General features: G+C 51.7%; 1 protein-coding gene across 2 annotated transcripts in view; it reads left to right on the top strand.

Moving 5' to 3' along the window:
- Positions 1 to 375: 375 nt before the first annotated feature.
- The window catches only part of LOC122923432 (glycogen synthase kinase-3 beta), a 72419-nt gene continuing 57813 nt past the window's right edge, over positions 376 to 14981 (top strand). Inside the window, exon 1 of one of the 2 annotated variants that reach the window (XM_044274242.1) lies at positions 376 to 1186. In XM_044274242.1, the coding sequence (XP_044130177.1) occupies positions 1099 to 1186 (88 nt within the window). In that variant the 5' untranslated portion in view covers positions 376 to 1098. The remainder of the gene's footprint in view (positions 1187 to 14981) is intronic. The other variant, XM_044274243.1, reaches the window with a different exon arrangement.

Genomic DNA, 14981 nt, shown 5'->3' with positions numbered 1-14981 from the left:
GAGGCGGGTCTCTGTATTCTGGATCCCTATTGGGCAGAGTGCCTAGAATGCTTGGATTAGAACCAATCAGCGTAGAGGATCGTTAGCGCTGAGCTATGGAGGAGGAGTTGTGTGAGAGCGCAGAGGGGAACCTGACGACGGTCCTCACTGGTTAGTACAGATTGTCGGCACCGCCCCATTTCCACTTCCTGCGGCTTGGTTGGCTATTGAACGCTGGCGAGTGATGTGGGCGGAGCGCGCGAAGAGTGGGACGTCATGAAGGAACTGGCTGCGCGCTCCCCCTCCCCTACGCCTATTCTTCGCCACACGCTGCGCCGTTTCCGTAGCGTACCTGCGCGCTGAGCCCCGCGCTCTACGTCATGTGACAAGGAGGGGGGAGCGCTGTGCAGAAAAAAAAAAAAAAAACCGACAGGCAAATGCGGTCAGTCGGACGGAGAGTGACAAAGGGAAAGGGAACGATCTGAAGGCGGAGATCGGAGCAGCATCCGCTCGTGTGACAGGAATCCCGGCGAATCCAGCGAGCGGGGCCCCCGAGCAGCCGTTAGCGGCCGTGTGTGACGTCCGGGGACGGGCCGCAGCTCATTGTCTGGGCGGCATTGTGAGGAGGCGGCGGCCGGGCCTGAGCTTGGGGAAGAAGCCGCCATGAACGCTGTGTGTGCACTGCTGTGAGAGCCCCCAGTATCCCCAGTCCGGAGTGGGATTAACCCTCTAGACCCTGCCCCCCAGTACTGACACCTGCCCCAGCCTGAAGGGCCCCTCAGTGTCATTGGGCCCCTGAGCCCCCCCCAATCTCACTAATACACCCAGTGTTCCCCCTGATCTAAGAGGAGCCCCCCAAGCCCTGTGGGGCCCCCCGCTATCTCCCACTGCCCTGTGCCCCCCATGGGCCTGTGAGACCCCCACATCTGCCGGAGGACGGACTATGCGGGATCTGGAGTGACCCGGACGGACGCGGAGGATACGGTGACTGTCGCTGCTGGTTTTAGACGCCCCGTTTTAGAGCGAGGGGTGCAAGGTTGCTTGGCCGCCCGCCGGGATCTTGATGTTTTTGCCCCCCATCCGGCTTCTATAAGGAAGAGAGAGGCAGCAGGGCGCAGCATGTCGGGGAGGCCGCGAACCACTTCTTTTGCAGAGAGCTGCAAACCCGTGCAACAACCGTCATCGTTCGGCAGCATGAAAGTCAGCCGTGAGTACCCCCAAATCCCCCCCCCCCCCCTTGTGTCCTGTGTTTGGGGGGCGCACCCGGTGCGGTCATCTGTCTGGGCCACCCATCCTATGGTTGTGGGGGCCCCTCGCTCCTTTCTACCATCTATGCCGCTGGTTCACGCAGGGTGGGGGGCCCCTGGTTCATACCAGCTCTCCCCGTAGTGGGGGTGGGCTGCCATACGATGTAGCGGAGTCCTTCCTGTCGGGGCCGCCTGCTCTGCTACATTGTGTCGGGGGATGCAGCAATCATGTGGGAGATCTCTTCATCTTTGTTCTGGGGGGGCCGTACCCCCTCAGTCAGACAATGACCTGTACCATGGCCCCCCCTCCCCCGCTGTTTTACGGCACCGCTGACTGCTCTGCTGTGAGGCAGCGCAGGATCCGCCATTGCTGCAGAGCTGATGATGGCCGCCGCGGAGCGGCTCGGGGTCTTCATTGTGCAGCTGTCTCCTCTGACAGCCCCACCTTAAATGCAGGCTGCAGCACCCGGCGGCCGTGGTGTCGGAGGAGCACCGTTTCCCAGCGTCTGCCTCCCACCGCCCCACCCTTTTTCACCTTCAATAGTCAGAAAGAATAGTGACCCCATAGCTGCAGGCAGGAGAGGACTACTACCCCCGAATCCGCCCCTCATTCACTCCTCACACATGTGACAGGGACCGCTGCAGAAGCCACATTATACTAGGCATCACCCTTAAAGGGACGGTGCAGGGACACGGCCATGAATGATGCCAGGGTCTGCTCGGGGGGGGGCTGAGTGCATTCATTTTTTGCACATGACAAATGAGGTCTCGTCGGCTCGTGGATCCGCCGGAGGCCGGCGCTGCTGTTATCGGGGAGGACGCCATATTGCAGGGATATGTGAAGGGTTATCAGGAGGAGGCGTTGTTATAAATCTGGATCGTTTTAATCATTCTGCTGCCCCCCTTGTCATAGAGCTGCTGTCCCGGGGACTTACAGGTGCATTCTGGGTAATATTCGGGTGCTCCTGTTCTGGTGGGGTCAACACCTCTGCAGCTGATAGATTTCTTATGCTGCATATTCTCCATTAATTATTAATGATTGAGTGACGGTCTGCAGGCGCCGTTACCCGGGGGAGGGCTCCGGCCTTTCATCTCGTGGTGCAGCCCTCGCACATCGCGCTCTGCCTTATAGGAGGTTGTCAATTGTCACCGCTTCACTGAATGTCTGAACTACTAGAGGGAAACCTCAGAGGAGAACTGAATCTACTGTAGGGGGCGCAGTATAAGAGGTGTACTATAGAGGGGGGCGCAGTATAAGAGGTGTACTATAGAGGGGGGCGCAGTATAAGAGGTGTACTATAGAGGGGGGCGCAGTATAAGAGGTGTACTATAGAGGGGGGCGCAGTATAAGAGGTGTACTATAGAGGGGGGCGCAGTATAAGAGGTGTACTATAGAGGGGGGCGCAGTATAAGAGGTGTACTATGGGGGGGCGCAGTATAAGAGGTGTACTATAGAGGGGGGCGCAGTATAAGAGGTGTACTATAGAGGGGGGCGCAGTATAAGAGGTGTACTATAGAGGGGGGCGCAGTATAAGAGGTGTACTATAGAGGGGGGCGCAGTATAAGAGGTGTACTATAGAGGGGGCGCAGTATAAGAGGTGTACTATAGAGGGGGGCGCAGTATAAGAGGTGTACTATGGGGGGGGCGCAGTATAAGAGGTGTACTATAGAGGGGGGCGCAGTATAAGAGGTGTACTATGGGGGGGGCGCAGTATAAGAGGTGTACTATAGAGGGGGGCGCAGTATAAGAGGTGTACTATAGAGGGGGGCGCAGTATAAGAGGTGTACTATAGAGGGGGGCGCAGTATAAGAGGTGTACTATAGAGGGGGGCGCAGTATAAGAGGTGTACTATAGAGGGGGGCGCAGTATAAGAGGTGTACTATAGAGGGGGCGCAGTATAAGAGGTGTACTATAGAGGGGGGCGCAGTATAAGAGGTGTACTATGGGGGGACGCAGTATAAGAGGTGTACTATGGGGGACGCAGTATAAGAGGTGTACTATGGGGGGGCGCAGTATAAGAGGTGTACTATGGGGGGGCGCAGTATAAGAGGTGTACTATGGGGGGGGCGCAGTATAAGAGGTGTACTATGGGGGGGTGCAGTATAAGAGGTGTACTATGGGGGGGTGCAGTATAAGAGGTGTACTATGGGGGGGTGCAGTATAAGAGGTGTACTATGGGGGGGCGCAGTATAGGTGGTGTACTATGGGGGGGCGCAGTATAGGTGGTGTACTATGGGGGGGGCGCAGTATAGGAGGTGTACTATGGGGGGGGGCGCAGTATAGGAGGTGTACTATGGGGGGGGGCGCAGTATAGGAGGTGTACTATGGGGGGGGCGCAGTATAGGAGGTGTACTATGGGGGGGGGCGCAGTATAGGAGGTGTACTATGGGGGGGGGCGCAGTATAGGAGGTGTACTATGGGGGGGGGGCGCAGTATAGGAGGTGTACTATGGGGGGGCGCAGTATAGGAGGGGTACTATGGGGGGGCGCAGTATAGGAGGGGTACTATGGGGGGGCGCAGTATAGGAGGGGGTACTATGGGGGGGCGCAGTATAGGAGGGGTACTATGGGGGGGCGCAGTATAGGAGGGGTACTATGGGGGGGCGCAGTATAGGAGGGGTACTATGGGGGGGCGCAGTATAGGAGGGGTACTATGGGGGGCGCAGTATAGGAGGGGTACTATGGGGGGGCGCAGTATAGGAGGGGTACTATGGGGGGGCGCAGTATAGGAGGGGTACTATGGGGGGGCGCAGTATAGGAGGGGTACTATGGGGGGGGGCGCAGTATAGGAGGGGTACTATGGGGGGGCGCAGTATAGGAGGGGTACTATGGGGGGGCGCAGTTTAGGAGGTGTACTATGGGGGGGCGCAGTATAGGAGGTGTACTATGGGGGGGCGCAGTATAGGAGGTGTACTATGGGGGGGGCGCAGTATAGGAGGTGTACTATGGGGGGGTGGATAAAAATCAATGATAAAAAAATAAAAAATAAATTTTTTTATAGAAAATGCTTTTTGAGGAAAACCTATTACCATCCAAAGGTTATTCCATCATGAAATAAAGATACGTTTTTATTTTTATTATGTAGAATAGGGCTGTGCTTGGACTCCCATATTGTTGAATGGATTAGGCAGTGGCTGAGGGACGGACAACAGAGGGTTGTAGTCCATGGAGTATATTCAGACCAGGGTCTTGTTACCAGTGGGGGGGACCTCAGGGATCTGTTCTGGGACCCATATTGTTTAATATCTTTATCAGCGACATTGCAGAAGGCCTCGATGGTAAGGTGGGTCTTTTTGCTGATGACACAAAGATTTGTAACAGGGTTGATGTTCCTGGAGGGATACACCAAATGGAAAAGGATTTAGGAAAACTAGAGGAATGGTCAAAAATCTGGCAACTAAAATGTAATGTGGATAAGTGCGAGATAATGCACCTGGGATGTAAAAACCCAAGGGCAGAATATACAATCAGTGACACAGTCCTAACCTCAGTATCTGTGGAAAGGGATTTAGTGGTCATTATTTCAGAAGACTTAAAGGTAGGCAGACCATGTCATAGAGCAGCAGGAGATGCTAGCAGAATGCTGGGGTGTATAGGGAGAGGCATTACCAGTAGACAGAGGGAGGCGCTCATGCCGCTCTACAGAGCACTAGTGAGACCTCATCTGGAGTATTGTGCGCAGTACTGGAGACCATATCTCCAGAAGGATATACAGACGTGGACAAAATTGTTGGTACCCTTTGGTCAATGAAAGAAAAAGTCACAATGGTCACAGAAATAACTTTAATCTGACAAAAGTAATAATAAATTAAAATTCTATAAATGTTAACCAATGAAAGTCAGACATTGTTTTTCAACCATGCTTCAACAGAATTATGTAAAAAAATAAACTCATGAAACAGGCATGGACAAAAATGATGGTACCCCTAACTTAATATTTTGTTGCGCAACCTTTTGAGGCAATCACTGCAATCAAACGCTTCCTGTAACTGTCAATGAGACATCTGCACCTCTCAGCAGGTATTTTGGCCCACTCCTCATGAGCAAACTGCTCCAGTTGTGTCCGGTTTGAAGGGTGCCTTTTCCAGACTGCATGTTTCAGCTCCTTCCAAAGATGCTCAATAGGATTGAGGTCAGGGCTCATAGAAGGCCACTTTAGAATAGTCCAATTTTTTCCTCTTAGCCATTCTTGGGTGTTTTTAGCGGTGTGTTTTGGGTCATTGTCCTGTTGCAAGACCCATGACCTGCGACTGAGACCAAGCTTTCTGACACTGGCTAGTACATTTCTCTCTAGAATTCCTTGATAGTCTTGAGATTTCATTGTACCCTGCACAGATTCAAGACACCCTGTGCCAGACGCAGCAAAGCAGCCCCAGAACATAACAGAGCCTCCTCCATGTTTCACAGTAGGGACAGTGTTCTTTTCTTGATATGCTTCATTTTTTCGTCTGTGAACATACAGCTGATGTGCCTTGGCAAAAACTTCGATTTTTGTCTCATCTGTCCACAGGACATTCTCCCAGAAGCTTTGTGGCTTGTCAACATGTAGTTTGGCATATTCCAGTCTTGCTTTTTTATGATTCGTTTTCAACAATGGTGTCCTCCTTGGTCGTCTCCCATGTAGTCCACTTTGGCTCAAACAACGACGGATGGTGCGATCTGACACTGATGTTCCTTGAGCATGAAGTTCACCTTGAATCTCTTTAGAAGTCTTTCTAGGCTCTTTTGTTACCATTCGGATTATCCGTCTCTTAGATTTGTCATCAATTTTCCTCCTGCGGCCACGTCCAGGGAGGTTGGCTACAGTCCCATGGATCTTAAACTTATGAATAATATGTGCAACTGTACTCACAGGAACATCTAGTTGCTTGGAGATGGTCTTATAGCCTTTACCTTTAACATGCTTGTCTATAATTTTCTTTCTGATCTCTTGAGACAGCTCTTTCCTTTGCTTCCTCTGGTCCATGTCGAGTGTGGTACACACCATATCACCAAACAACACAGTGATTACCTGGAGCCATATATATAGGCCCAATGGCTGATTACAAGGTTGTAGACACCTGTGATGCTAATTAGTGGACACACCTTGAATTAACATGTCCCTTTGGTCACATTATGTTCTGTGTTTTCTAGGGGTACCATCATTTTTGTCCATGCCTGTTTCATGAGTTTATTTTTTTACATAATTCTGTTGAAGCATGGTTGAAAAACAATGTCTGACTTTCATTGGTTAACATTTATAGAATTTTAATTTATTATTACTTTTGTCAGATTAAAGTTATTTCTGTGACCATTGTGACTTTTTCTTTCATTGACCAAAGGGTACCAACAATTTTGTCCACGTCTGTAGATACTCTAGAGAGAGTTCAGAGAAGAGCTACTAAACTGGTACATGGATTGCAGGATAAAACTTACCAGGAAAGATGAAAGGACCTTAACATGTAGAGCTTGGAAGTAAGACGAGACAGAGGGGAGATGAGAGAGACGGCTAAATACATAAAGGGAGTCAACAAGGAAAAGAGGAGAGAAGATTTACAAGAAGGAAAACTGCTACAAGAGGACATAGTTATAATGTAGAGGGGCAAAGGTTTAAGGGTCCATTCACACGTCCGCTGTTTCTTTCCTGATCTGTTCCGTTTTTTGCGGAACAGATCTGTACCCATTCATTTTCAATGGGTCCTGAAAAAAAAATCAGACATTGTGCTGTCCGATTTTTTTTCAGGGCCCATTGAAAATGAATGGGTCCAGATCTGTTCCGCAAAAAACGGAACAGATCAGGAAAGAAACAACGGACGTGTGAATGGACCCTAAAAGTAATATCGGGAAGTATTCCTTTACTGGGAGAGTAGTGGATGCATGGAATAGCCTTCCTGCAGAAGTGGTAGCTGCAAATACAGTGGAGGAGGTTAAGCATGCATGGGATAGGCATAAGGCTATCCTTCATATAAGATAGGGCCGGGGCTATCCATAGTATTCAGTATATTGGGCAGACTAGATGGGCCAAATGGTTCTTATCTGCCGACACATTCTATGTTTCTATGTGTGTAATTTTTGGGGTAAATTCTAGGGGTGCACCGAAATGAAAATTCTGGTCCGAAACCGAAACTGCCTTTTTGCCCAAATACTTTTAAAAGACCCCCCACCCCATAACAGTGCCATCCACAGACCCCCCCCCCACCTCATAACAGTGCCATCCACAGACCCCCCCACCTCATAACAGTGCCATCCACAGACCCCCCCACCTCATAACAGTGCCATCCACAGACCCCCCCACCTCATAACAGTGCCATCCACAGACCCCCCCACCTCATAACAGTGCCATCCACAGACCCCCCCACCTCATAACAGTGCCATCCACAGACCCCCCCACCTCATAACAGTGCCATCCACAGACCCCCCCACCTCATAACAGTGCCATCCACAGACCCCCCCCACCTCATAACAGTGCCATCCACAGACCCCCACCCCATAACAGTGCCATCCACAGACCCCCACCCCATAACAGTGCCATCCACAGCCCCCATTGTACAATTAATAGATTAATAGAAAATATTTCAAAATAGCGGGGAGGGACTGGGAGGAGGAGCTGGGGGCCGGTGCGTTCACTGTGCTCCGGCCCCCAGCTCCAGTGGGCAGAGGAGCGGCAGCGTCACAACTGACGTCATGTGCCCGGCCTACTTTCTCAATGAAGGAGGCGGCGCAGGCATGTGACGTCAGTCGTGACGCTGCCGCCAGCATTAAGATGACAGCCCTGTGAGTAGGATGTGGCTGTATTGAATGTAATACTGCAGAGGGGGCCTCATGAATAGAATGCTTATTAATTGTACAACATTTTATAACTACTGGAGCTGGGGGCCGGAGCACAGTGAACGCACCGGCCCCCAGCTCCTCCTCCCAGTCCCTCCCCGCTATTTCCGGCCGATATGTAAAAATATCGGCAGAAACAGATTAGGTGCATTCTCGGCCGATATTTTCGGCCGCCGAAATTTCGGTGCACCCCTAGTAAATTCCATTGATCCATTCACAATGTCCGGCTCTTCCAGAGGTTTTTGTAAGATTATTGGGCAGTTTCTTTGCCTACAAGATATTATCACAGATGCTTGGTTTACTTTTGCCGTTCTCAAAACTGAATTGGACTCAGCAGAGATCACAGGCCTCTTCTTCACAGCAAAAATGTTATAACATGAACAGAGTTGAGAAAAATACCTTAATCCTAACTTCTACAAACCTATGAATGCAGAATCAACCTAATCAAACTAATATGAAAAGTTGTTATTCTAAAAATCTTCATCTACTTGCATATTATAAGTTACACCAGCAAGAATTAGTCTTTATGTAGAAAACTATGATTTAAATCGAACCTTACTGACTAGTGATTTAAATCAAATCCACTGTTCCTATGGGGGGGTGCAGTATAAGAGGTGTACTATGGGGGGGGGGGTGCAGTATAAGAGGTGTACTATGGGGGGGGGGTGCAGTATAAGAGGTGTACTATGGGGGGGGCGCAGTATAAGAGGTGTACTATGGGGGGGGCGCAGTATAAGAGGTGTACTATGGGGGGGGCGCAGTATAAGAGGTGTACTATGGGGGGCGCAGTATAAGAGGTGTACTATGGGGGGGGGGTTCAATATAAGAGGTGTACTATGGGGGGGGGTGCAGTATAAGAGTTGTACTATGGGGGGGCGCAGTATAAGAGTTGTACTATGGGGGGCGCAGTATAAGAGGTGTACTATGGGGGGTGCAGTATAAGAGTTGTACTATGGGGGGGCGCAGTATAAGAGGTGTACTATGGGGGGGCGCAGTATAAGAGGTGTACTATGGGGGGGCAGTATAAGAGGTGTACTATGGGGGGGTGCAGTATAAGAGGTGTACTATGGGGGGGTGCAGTATAAGAGGTGTACTATGGGGGGGTGCAGTATAAGAGGTGTACTATGGGGGGGTGCAGTATAAGAGGTGTACTATGGGGGGGTGCAGTATAAGAGGTGTACTATGGGGGGGGTGCAGTATAAGAGGTGTACTATGGGGGGGGTGCAGTATAAGAGGTGTACTATGGGGGGGGTGCAGTATAAGAGGTGTACTATGGGGGGGGTGCAGTATAAGAGGTGTACTATGGGGGGGGTGCAGTATAAGAGGTGTACTATGGGGGGGGGTGCAGTATAAGAGGTGTACTATGGGGGGGGGTGCAGTATAAGAGGTGTACTATGGGGGGGGTGCAGTATAAGAGGTGTACTATGGGGGGCGCAGTATAAGAGGTGTACTATGGGGGGGGCGCAGTATAAGAGGTGTACTATGGGGGGGCGCAGTATAAGAGGTGTACTATGGGGGGGGGCGCAGTATAAGAGGTGTACTATGGGGGGGGGCGCAGTATAAGAGGTGTACTATGGGGGGGGCGCAGTATAAGAGGTGTACTATGGGGGGGCGCGCAGTATAAGAGGAGTACTATTGGGGATGTCATATAAAATGTCTGTTATGGACGGTCTACTATTGGGGGGTCTGTTATAGACGGTCTACCATTGGGGGGGTCTGTTATAGACGGTCAACCATTGGGGGGGTCTGTTATAGACGGTCTACCATTGGGGGGTCTGTTATAGACGGTCTACCATTGGGGGGGTCTGTTATAGACGGTCTACCATTGGGGGGGTTCTGTTATAGACGGTCTACCATTGGGGGGGTCTGTTATAGACGGTCTACCATTGGGGGGGTCTGTTATAGACGGTCTACCATTGGGGGGGTCTGTTTAGACGGTCTACCATTGGGGGGGTCTGTTATAGACGGTCTACCATTGGGGGGGTCTGTTATAGACGGTCTACCATTGGGGGGGTCTGTTATAGACGGTCTACCATTGGGGGGGTCTGTTATAGACGGTCTACCATTGGGGGGGTCTGTTATAGACGGTCTACCATTGGGGGGGTCTGTTATAGACGGTCTACCATTGGGGGGGTCTGTTATAGACGGTCTACCATTGGGGGGGGGTCTGATCCAGGGCTCGTGACAAACCCATTAGAGGAAACGTTCTGCTGTGAATAGGTTTACATCCGCGCTCAGTACTGACCAGTGTCTGTCGTGTGGTTTTACCACAGATCAGCATGGGCTTCATCTTGATTGTCAGTGGCTGCCTCATTTTGGCCACCTTGTATGGCTGTGTGGCCGCCCTGTATGGGTGTACCCACTCTGTATGGCTGTACCCGCGCCAAGAGCCCAGTAGCTGATGTGCCCAGCACTCTTAGGCAGGTGTCTGACATTTTGGGTTTTCTGTTGGTCTATGGGCTCCTCCTTGCTTGACTACTAATAATCCCACCGGAGTGAAGTGTGCAGCTCCAGTGGACCCCTGCAGCGTCGGGTGCCACTGCCATCTAGTACATGTCACGTCTGGTGGCATCACATGTAGTGTGAGCAGGCGACGCTGAGATGTGTGCGCAGCAGAAGTGATGGACTGTTATCTTCTTGCCCAGATCGTTGACCTCCATGTCCTGTATCGTCTTATGTCGGGCATCACCTAGCATGCTAATACCAGTCTACCCATTATACCTAATCTCTGTACTGGTAAGGAGTCCTATTAATGGTCCAACGTCTATGCTGTGCATGTCAATGGAGAAATTGTGTGTAACCGGGAGACTACAACTCTCAGCATGACCTGACAGCTAGCACTACTGTATATACATTATATAGCATGATCTATGGATCTCGGAGCATGCTAGGAGTTGTAGTCTCTCAACACCTATAGATTCCTGTGGACAAGGGTAGTTTTAGCTTTGTTGGCAGAGGGGGTCTTTTCCTTATGCCCCTGACTGATGCCTCCCCCGTACTAGGTGGTGTGTAGGGATCGGTGCCGGTTTAATGGCCGCCTGAGGTCACGGATCACTCCCAGACTACGACTGGATCAGATCTTTACCGGAGTGTCATCCGTGAGTCACATTTCCGTCTGTGTCTTGGAAGCTCGCCATCTATATAATAAACTCTGCTCCACCCACTTCAGCTATTTTAGTCCTGAGTCGTACATTGCCTAAACCAGTTCATAACATTCAGCAGATCAACTCCCCAGATGTGAGAAGGGGGGCAGCGCTGGAGCTGATGTCACATGACAGGTGTAAGGCTGAAGCAGGTGATGTCACTTCATCCGGTGTGAGGTCACCTAATGTAAGTCTGCAGCTGATGATGTCACCTAATGTACAGTTAGAGCTGACGCGGACACTAGTGTGAGGCTGCGGCTGGCGACGCGCGGTCACTAGTGTGAGGCTGCGGCTGGCGACGCGCGGACACTAGTGTGAGGCTGCGGCTGGCGACGCGCGGTCACTAGTGTGAGGCTGCGGCTGGCGACGCGCGGTCACTAGTGTGAGGCTGCGGCTGGCGACGCGCGGTCACTAGTGTGAGGCTGCGGCTGGCGACGTAAATAATCACAGAGAAAAAAACAAAGATTAAAAACCTCCATGCACGATGCGATAGATAAATATGCTGATGTCCATGGCTACGTTTATGGAGGAAAAAAAAAAATCACAAAAAAACAGTAATGCACTAACGCGATAGATGCAAACATTATAGATGGACTACCTCACCGTGATATGATAAAATCCGAGACTTTGATCAAAACCCATTTGTGCCCACCTACCCACGCCAAGGTGGTCTCAGTCAGGTCCTACTCTAAGGCCTCTTTCACACGGGCGTCGCGTGTGAGGGCCGAAGAGGATGCAGGTGCGTTTCGGGAAAATGCACGAGTGCAAAGCATTTTAATGCGTTCTGCACGCGTGTGAGAAAAATCGACATGTTTGGTACCCAGACCTGAACCCGGACTTCTTCACAGAAGTTCGGGTTCGGAGTTGTGTAGATTTTATTATTTTCCCTTATAACATGGTTATCAGGGAAAATAATAGCATTCCTAATACAGAATGCATAGTACAATAGGGCTGGAGGGGTTAAAAATAACTTAACTCTCCTTAATCCACTTGTTCGCGCAGCCGGCTTCTCTTCTGTCTGTCGTCTTTGCTGTGCAGGAGAAAAAGGACCTGTGGTGATGAGCGCAGTGACATCACCAAAGGTCCTTTTCCTCCCAGGTCATCAAAGAAGAAGAAAGACAAGCCGGGTTGCAACCCCTCCATCTCTAATTTACTTAACGTTCTGTATTAAGAAAGCTATTATTTTCCCTTTATAACCTGCTCCTAGTCACCCCTATGTGCTGATGATGATGTCAGCTAATGTAAGGCTGCAGCTGATGAGGTCATCTGATGTAGAAACAGCTGATGATGTCACATAATATAAGGCTACAGCTGATGTCACTTCACTAGGTGAGATGTCCCTGTGAGGCTGCAGCTGATGTCACCTGGTGCAAGGCTGCAGCTGATGATGTCACCTGGTGCAAGGCTGCAGCTGATGATGTCACCTGGTGCAAGGCTGCAGCTGATGATGTCACCTGGTGCAAGGCTGCAGCTGATGATGTCACCTGGTGCAAGGCTGCAGCTGATGATGTCACCTGGTGCAAGGCTGCAGCTGATGATGTCACCTGGTGCAAGGCTGCAGCTGATGATGTCACCTGGTGCAAGGCTGCAGCTGATGATGTCACCTGGTGCAAGGCTGCAGCTGATGATGTCACCTGGTGCAAGGCTGCAGCTGATGATGTCACTGCCGGCTTTTATTTAACTATTGAGGTTATCCTAAAAACTGCAGCGGGGTGAAACAAGAAGTTGTGACCTAAGCAATATGGGAGGCGCACCCCCGATGTGACAGCGGTGTGTACGGAGTACCGGGGTCTGGGGCTTGCTCTGCAGAGACTGATAGAGGCATCACCTATAGACTCCAGGGTAAAAGTGCGATGCTGCTGTGGCCGTAGAGTGCAGTAATGGCGGCGCCAAGCGGCGATCCAATGTGAGCGCCAAGCGGTGGTTTTAAATGGGTCAACTTTACCTTTTAATGCAATGATTTCTGATAACCTGGTAGGACGCAGAGCGCGTCTCGTCATGGACATGGCTGGGGTTAACCCTGCGTCTCTCAGGACTGGTTCGCTTTCCTGCGTGTTACGGCACAAAGGGGTGTAAATGAAGACCGGGTCACGGCTAAATAAGTCGCAGACCTCTTACAGACTGGAACCTGATGTGGAGGGACATGTACGTGTGGTCGAGACGTGAGGTAGCGGAAGATTTTCTCGACTCTGTGCCACCGTGTACGTGGGGCAGTGAAAGCCGAGTGCTCTCCTGACCCATGAAGGGTTAATTGTAATCTCCGCTGATTATCTGCCGCCCCCAGTGAATGGATTTCCTGTTATTCCCTTGGTCCGGGGGATAATACGCCCCTTCAGTGTTTTGGGGTGGGGGGTACTTTGGTCTCTGATATGATACATGGGAATCTCATTGAATGTAGTAATAGGAGAATCATTGGGCTCTGCTGGGACTTCTAGTTCTACAGCTGCAAACTCACACAGCGTTTTCCATAGACTTCACTGGGCAGCTTGCCCTTCACCCGCTATATGTGGACTCTGCCACCCGCCTTATTCTGCAGTCTGTGGTCCCCGTTCTCCTGCCAGTCCGGACTTTCTGGGTTACTGGTTGGAGGTTCTATGTCTGGTCCATGGTTTCTTCTGCTGTCCAGATATCTCTAAACCCATAGATATTGGATTTCTGATCTCCGGATTCGCTGTCAGGTTCTCCGCCATGAGCTGAGGGTCTCTGACATCTCCAGTCCCATATAATGAGACCCCCTCGCTGGCCGCGCCACGTCGTTCTGTACGGGGCACTGTATAGACAACTTGCTCTAGTTATAGCATTGTGGCTGCTGGGCAGAAGAATAGGAGCCCAACCCCCGCCAGAGAAGACCACCGTCGGGTTCTTCCATCAAAACTGCAGGCTGTGAACAGAGGGCCTGGAAGCTGTGATCCCTATTGTTACCGACTCGGGCCCTCACCGGGGAGATGAGGGGCGCACAGGCCGATGACTGGACCCCGGCCACCGCTTATGTAATGCGCTCTTATCTGCTTCTGTGACCTGTAGTTTGCAGACGGCACATCTGAGAGCTGCAGGTCCACGTGTGAGAGCGGGTGCTCCCCAGCGAGGAGGCTTCTCCTCTGTAGTTGGTCCCGGCCTCTTCATGGAGGAAAAGGTTAATGGCTTTGATTGCTTGGCTGTGGATGGCAGCGGCGGCGGCGGCGCGCACTCCGGAGACATCTGGACTTATTTGTTAGGATTAAAAGGAAGTTGCTCCTTTTGAAGTCTCAGAATCCACTGCTGGAGGAGGAGGAGGCCGCTCTGTATACGCTGCTGGAGGAGGAGGAGGCCGCTCTGTATACGCTGCTGGAGGAGGAGGAGGCCGCTCTGAATACGCTGCTGGAGGAGGCCGCAGCTCTGGATACGCTGCTGGAGGAGAAGGAGGCCGCAGCTCTGGATACGCTGCTGGAGGAGAAGGAGGCCGCAGCTCTGGATACGCTGCTGGAGGGGAAGGAGGCCGCAGCTCTGGATACGCTGCTGGAGGGGAAGGAGGCCGCAGCTCTGGATACGCTGCTGGAGGCGAAGGGGGCCGCAGCTCTGGATACGCTGCTGGAGGCGAAGGGGGCCGCAGCTCTGGATACGCTGCTGGAGGCGAAGGGGGCCGCAGCTCTGGATACGCTGCTGGAGGCGAAGGGGGCCGCAGCTCTGGATACGCTGCTGGAGGCGAAGGGGGCCGCAGCTCTGGATACGCTGCTGGAGGCGAAGGGGGCCGCAGCTCTGGATACGCTGCTGGAGGCGAAGGGGGCCGCAGCTCTGGATACGCTGCTGGAGGCGAAGGGGGCCGCAG

Source organism: Bufo gargarizans, unplaced genomic scaffold, assembly GCF_014858855.1.
Source record: "Bufo gargarizans isolate SCDJY-AF-19 unplaced genomic scaffold, ASM1485885v1 original_scaffold_1615_pilon, whole genome shotgun sequence".
In the NCBI taxonomy this organism is placed as follows: domain Eukaryota; kingdom Metazoa; phylum Chordata; class Amphibia; order Anura; family Bufonidae; genus Bufo; species Bufo gargarizans.
This window is presented reverse-complemented; position numbering and strand designations above follow the sequence as displayed.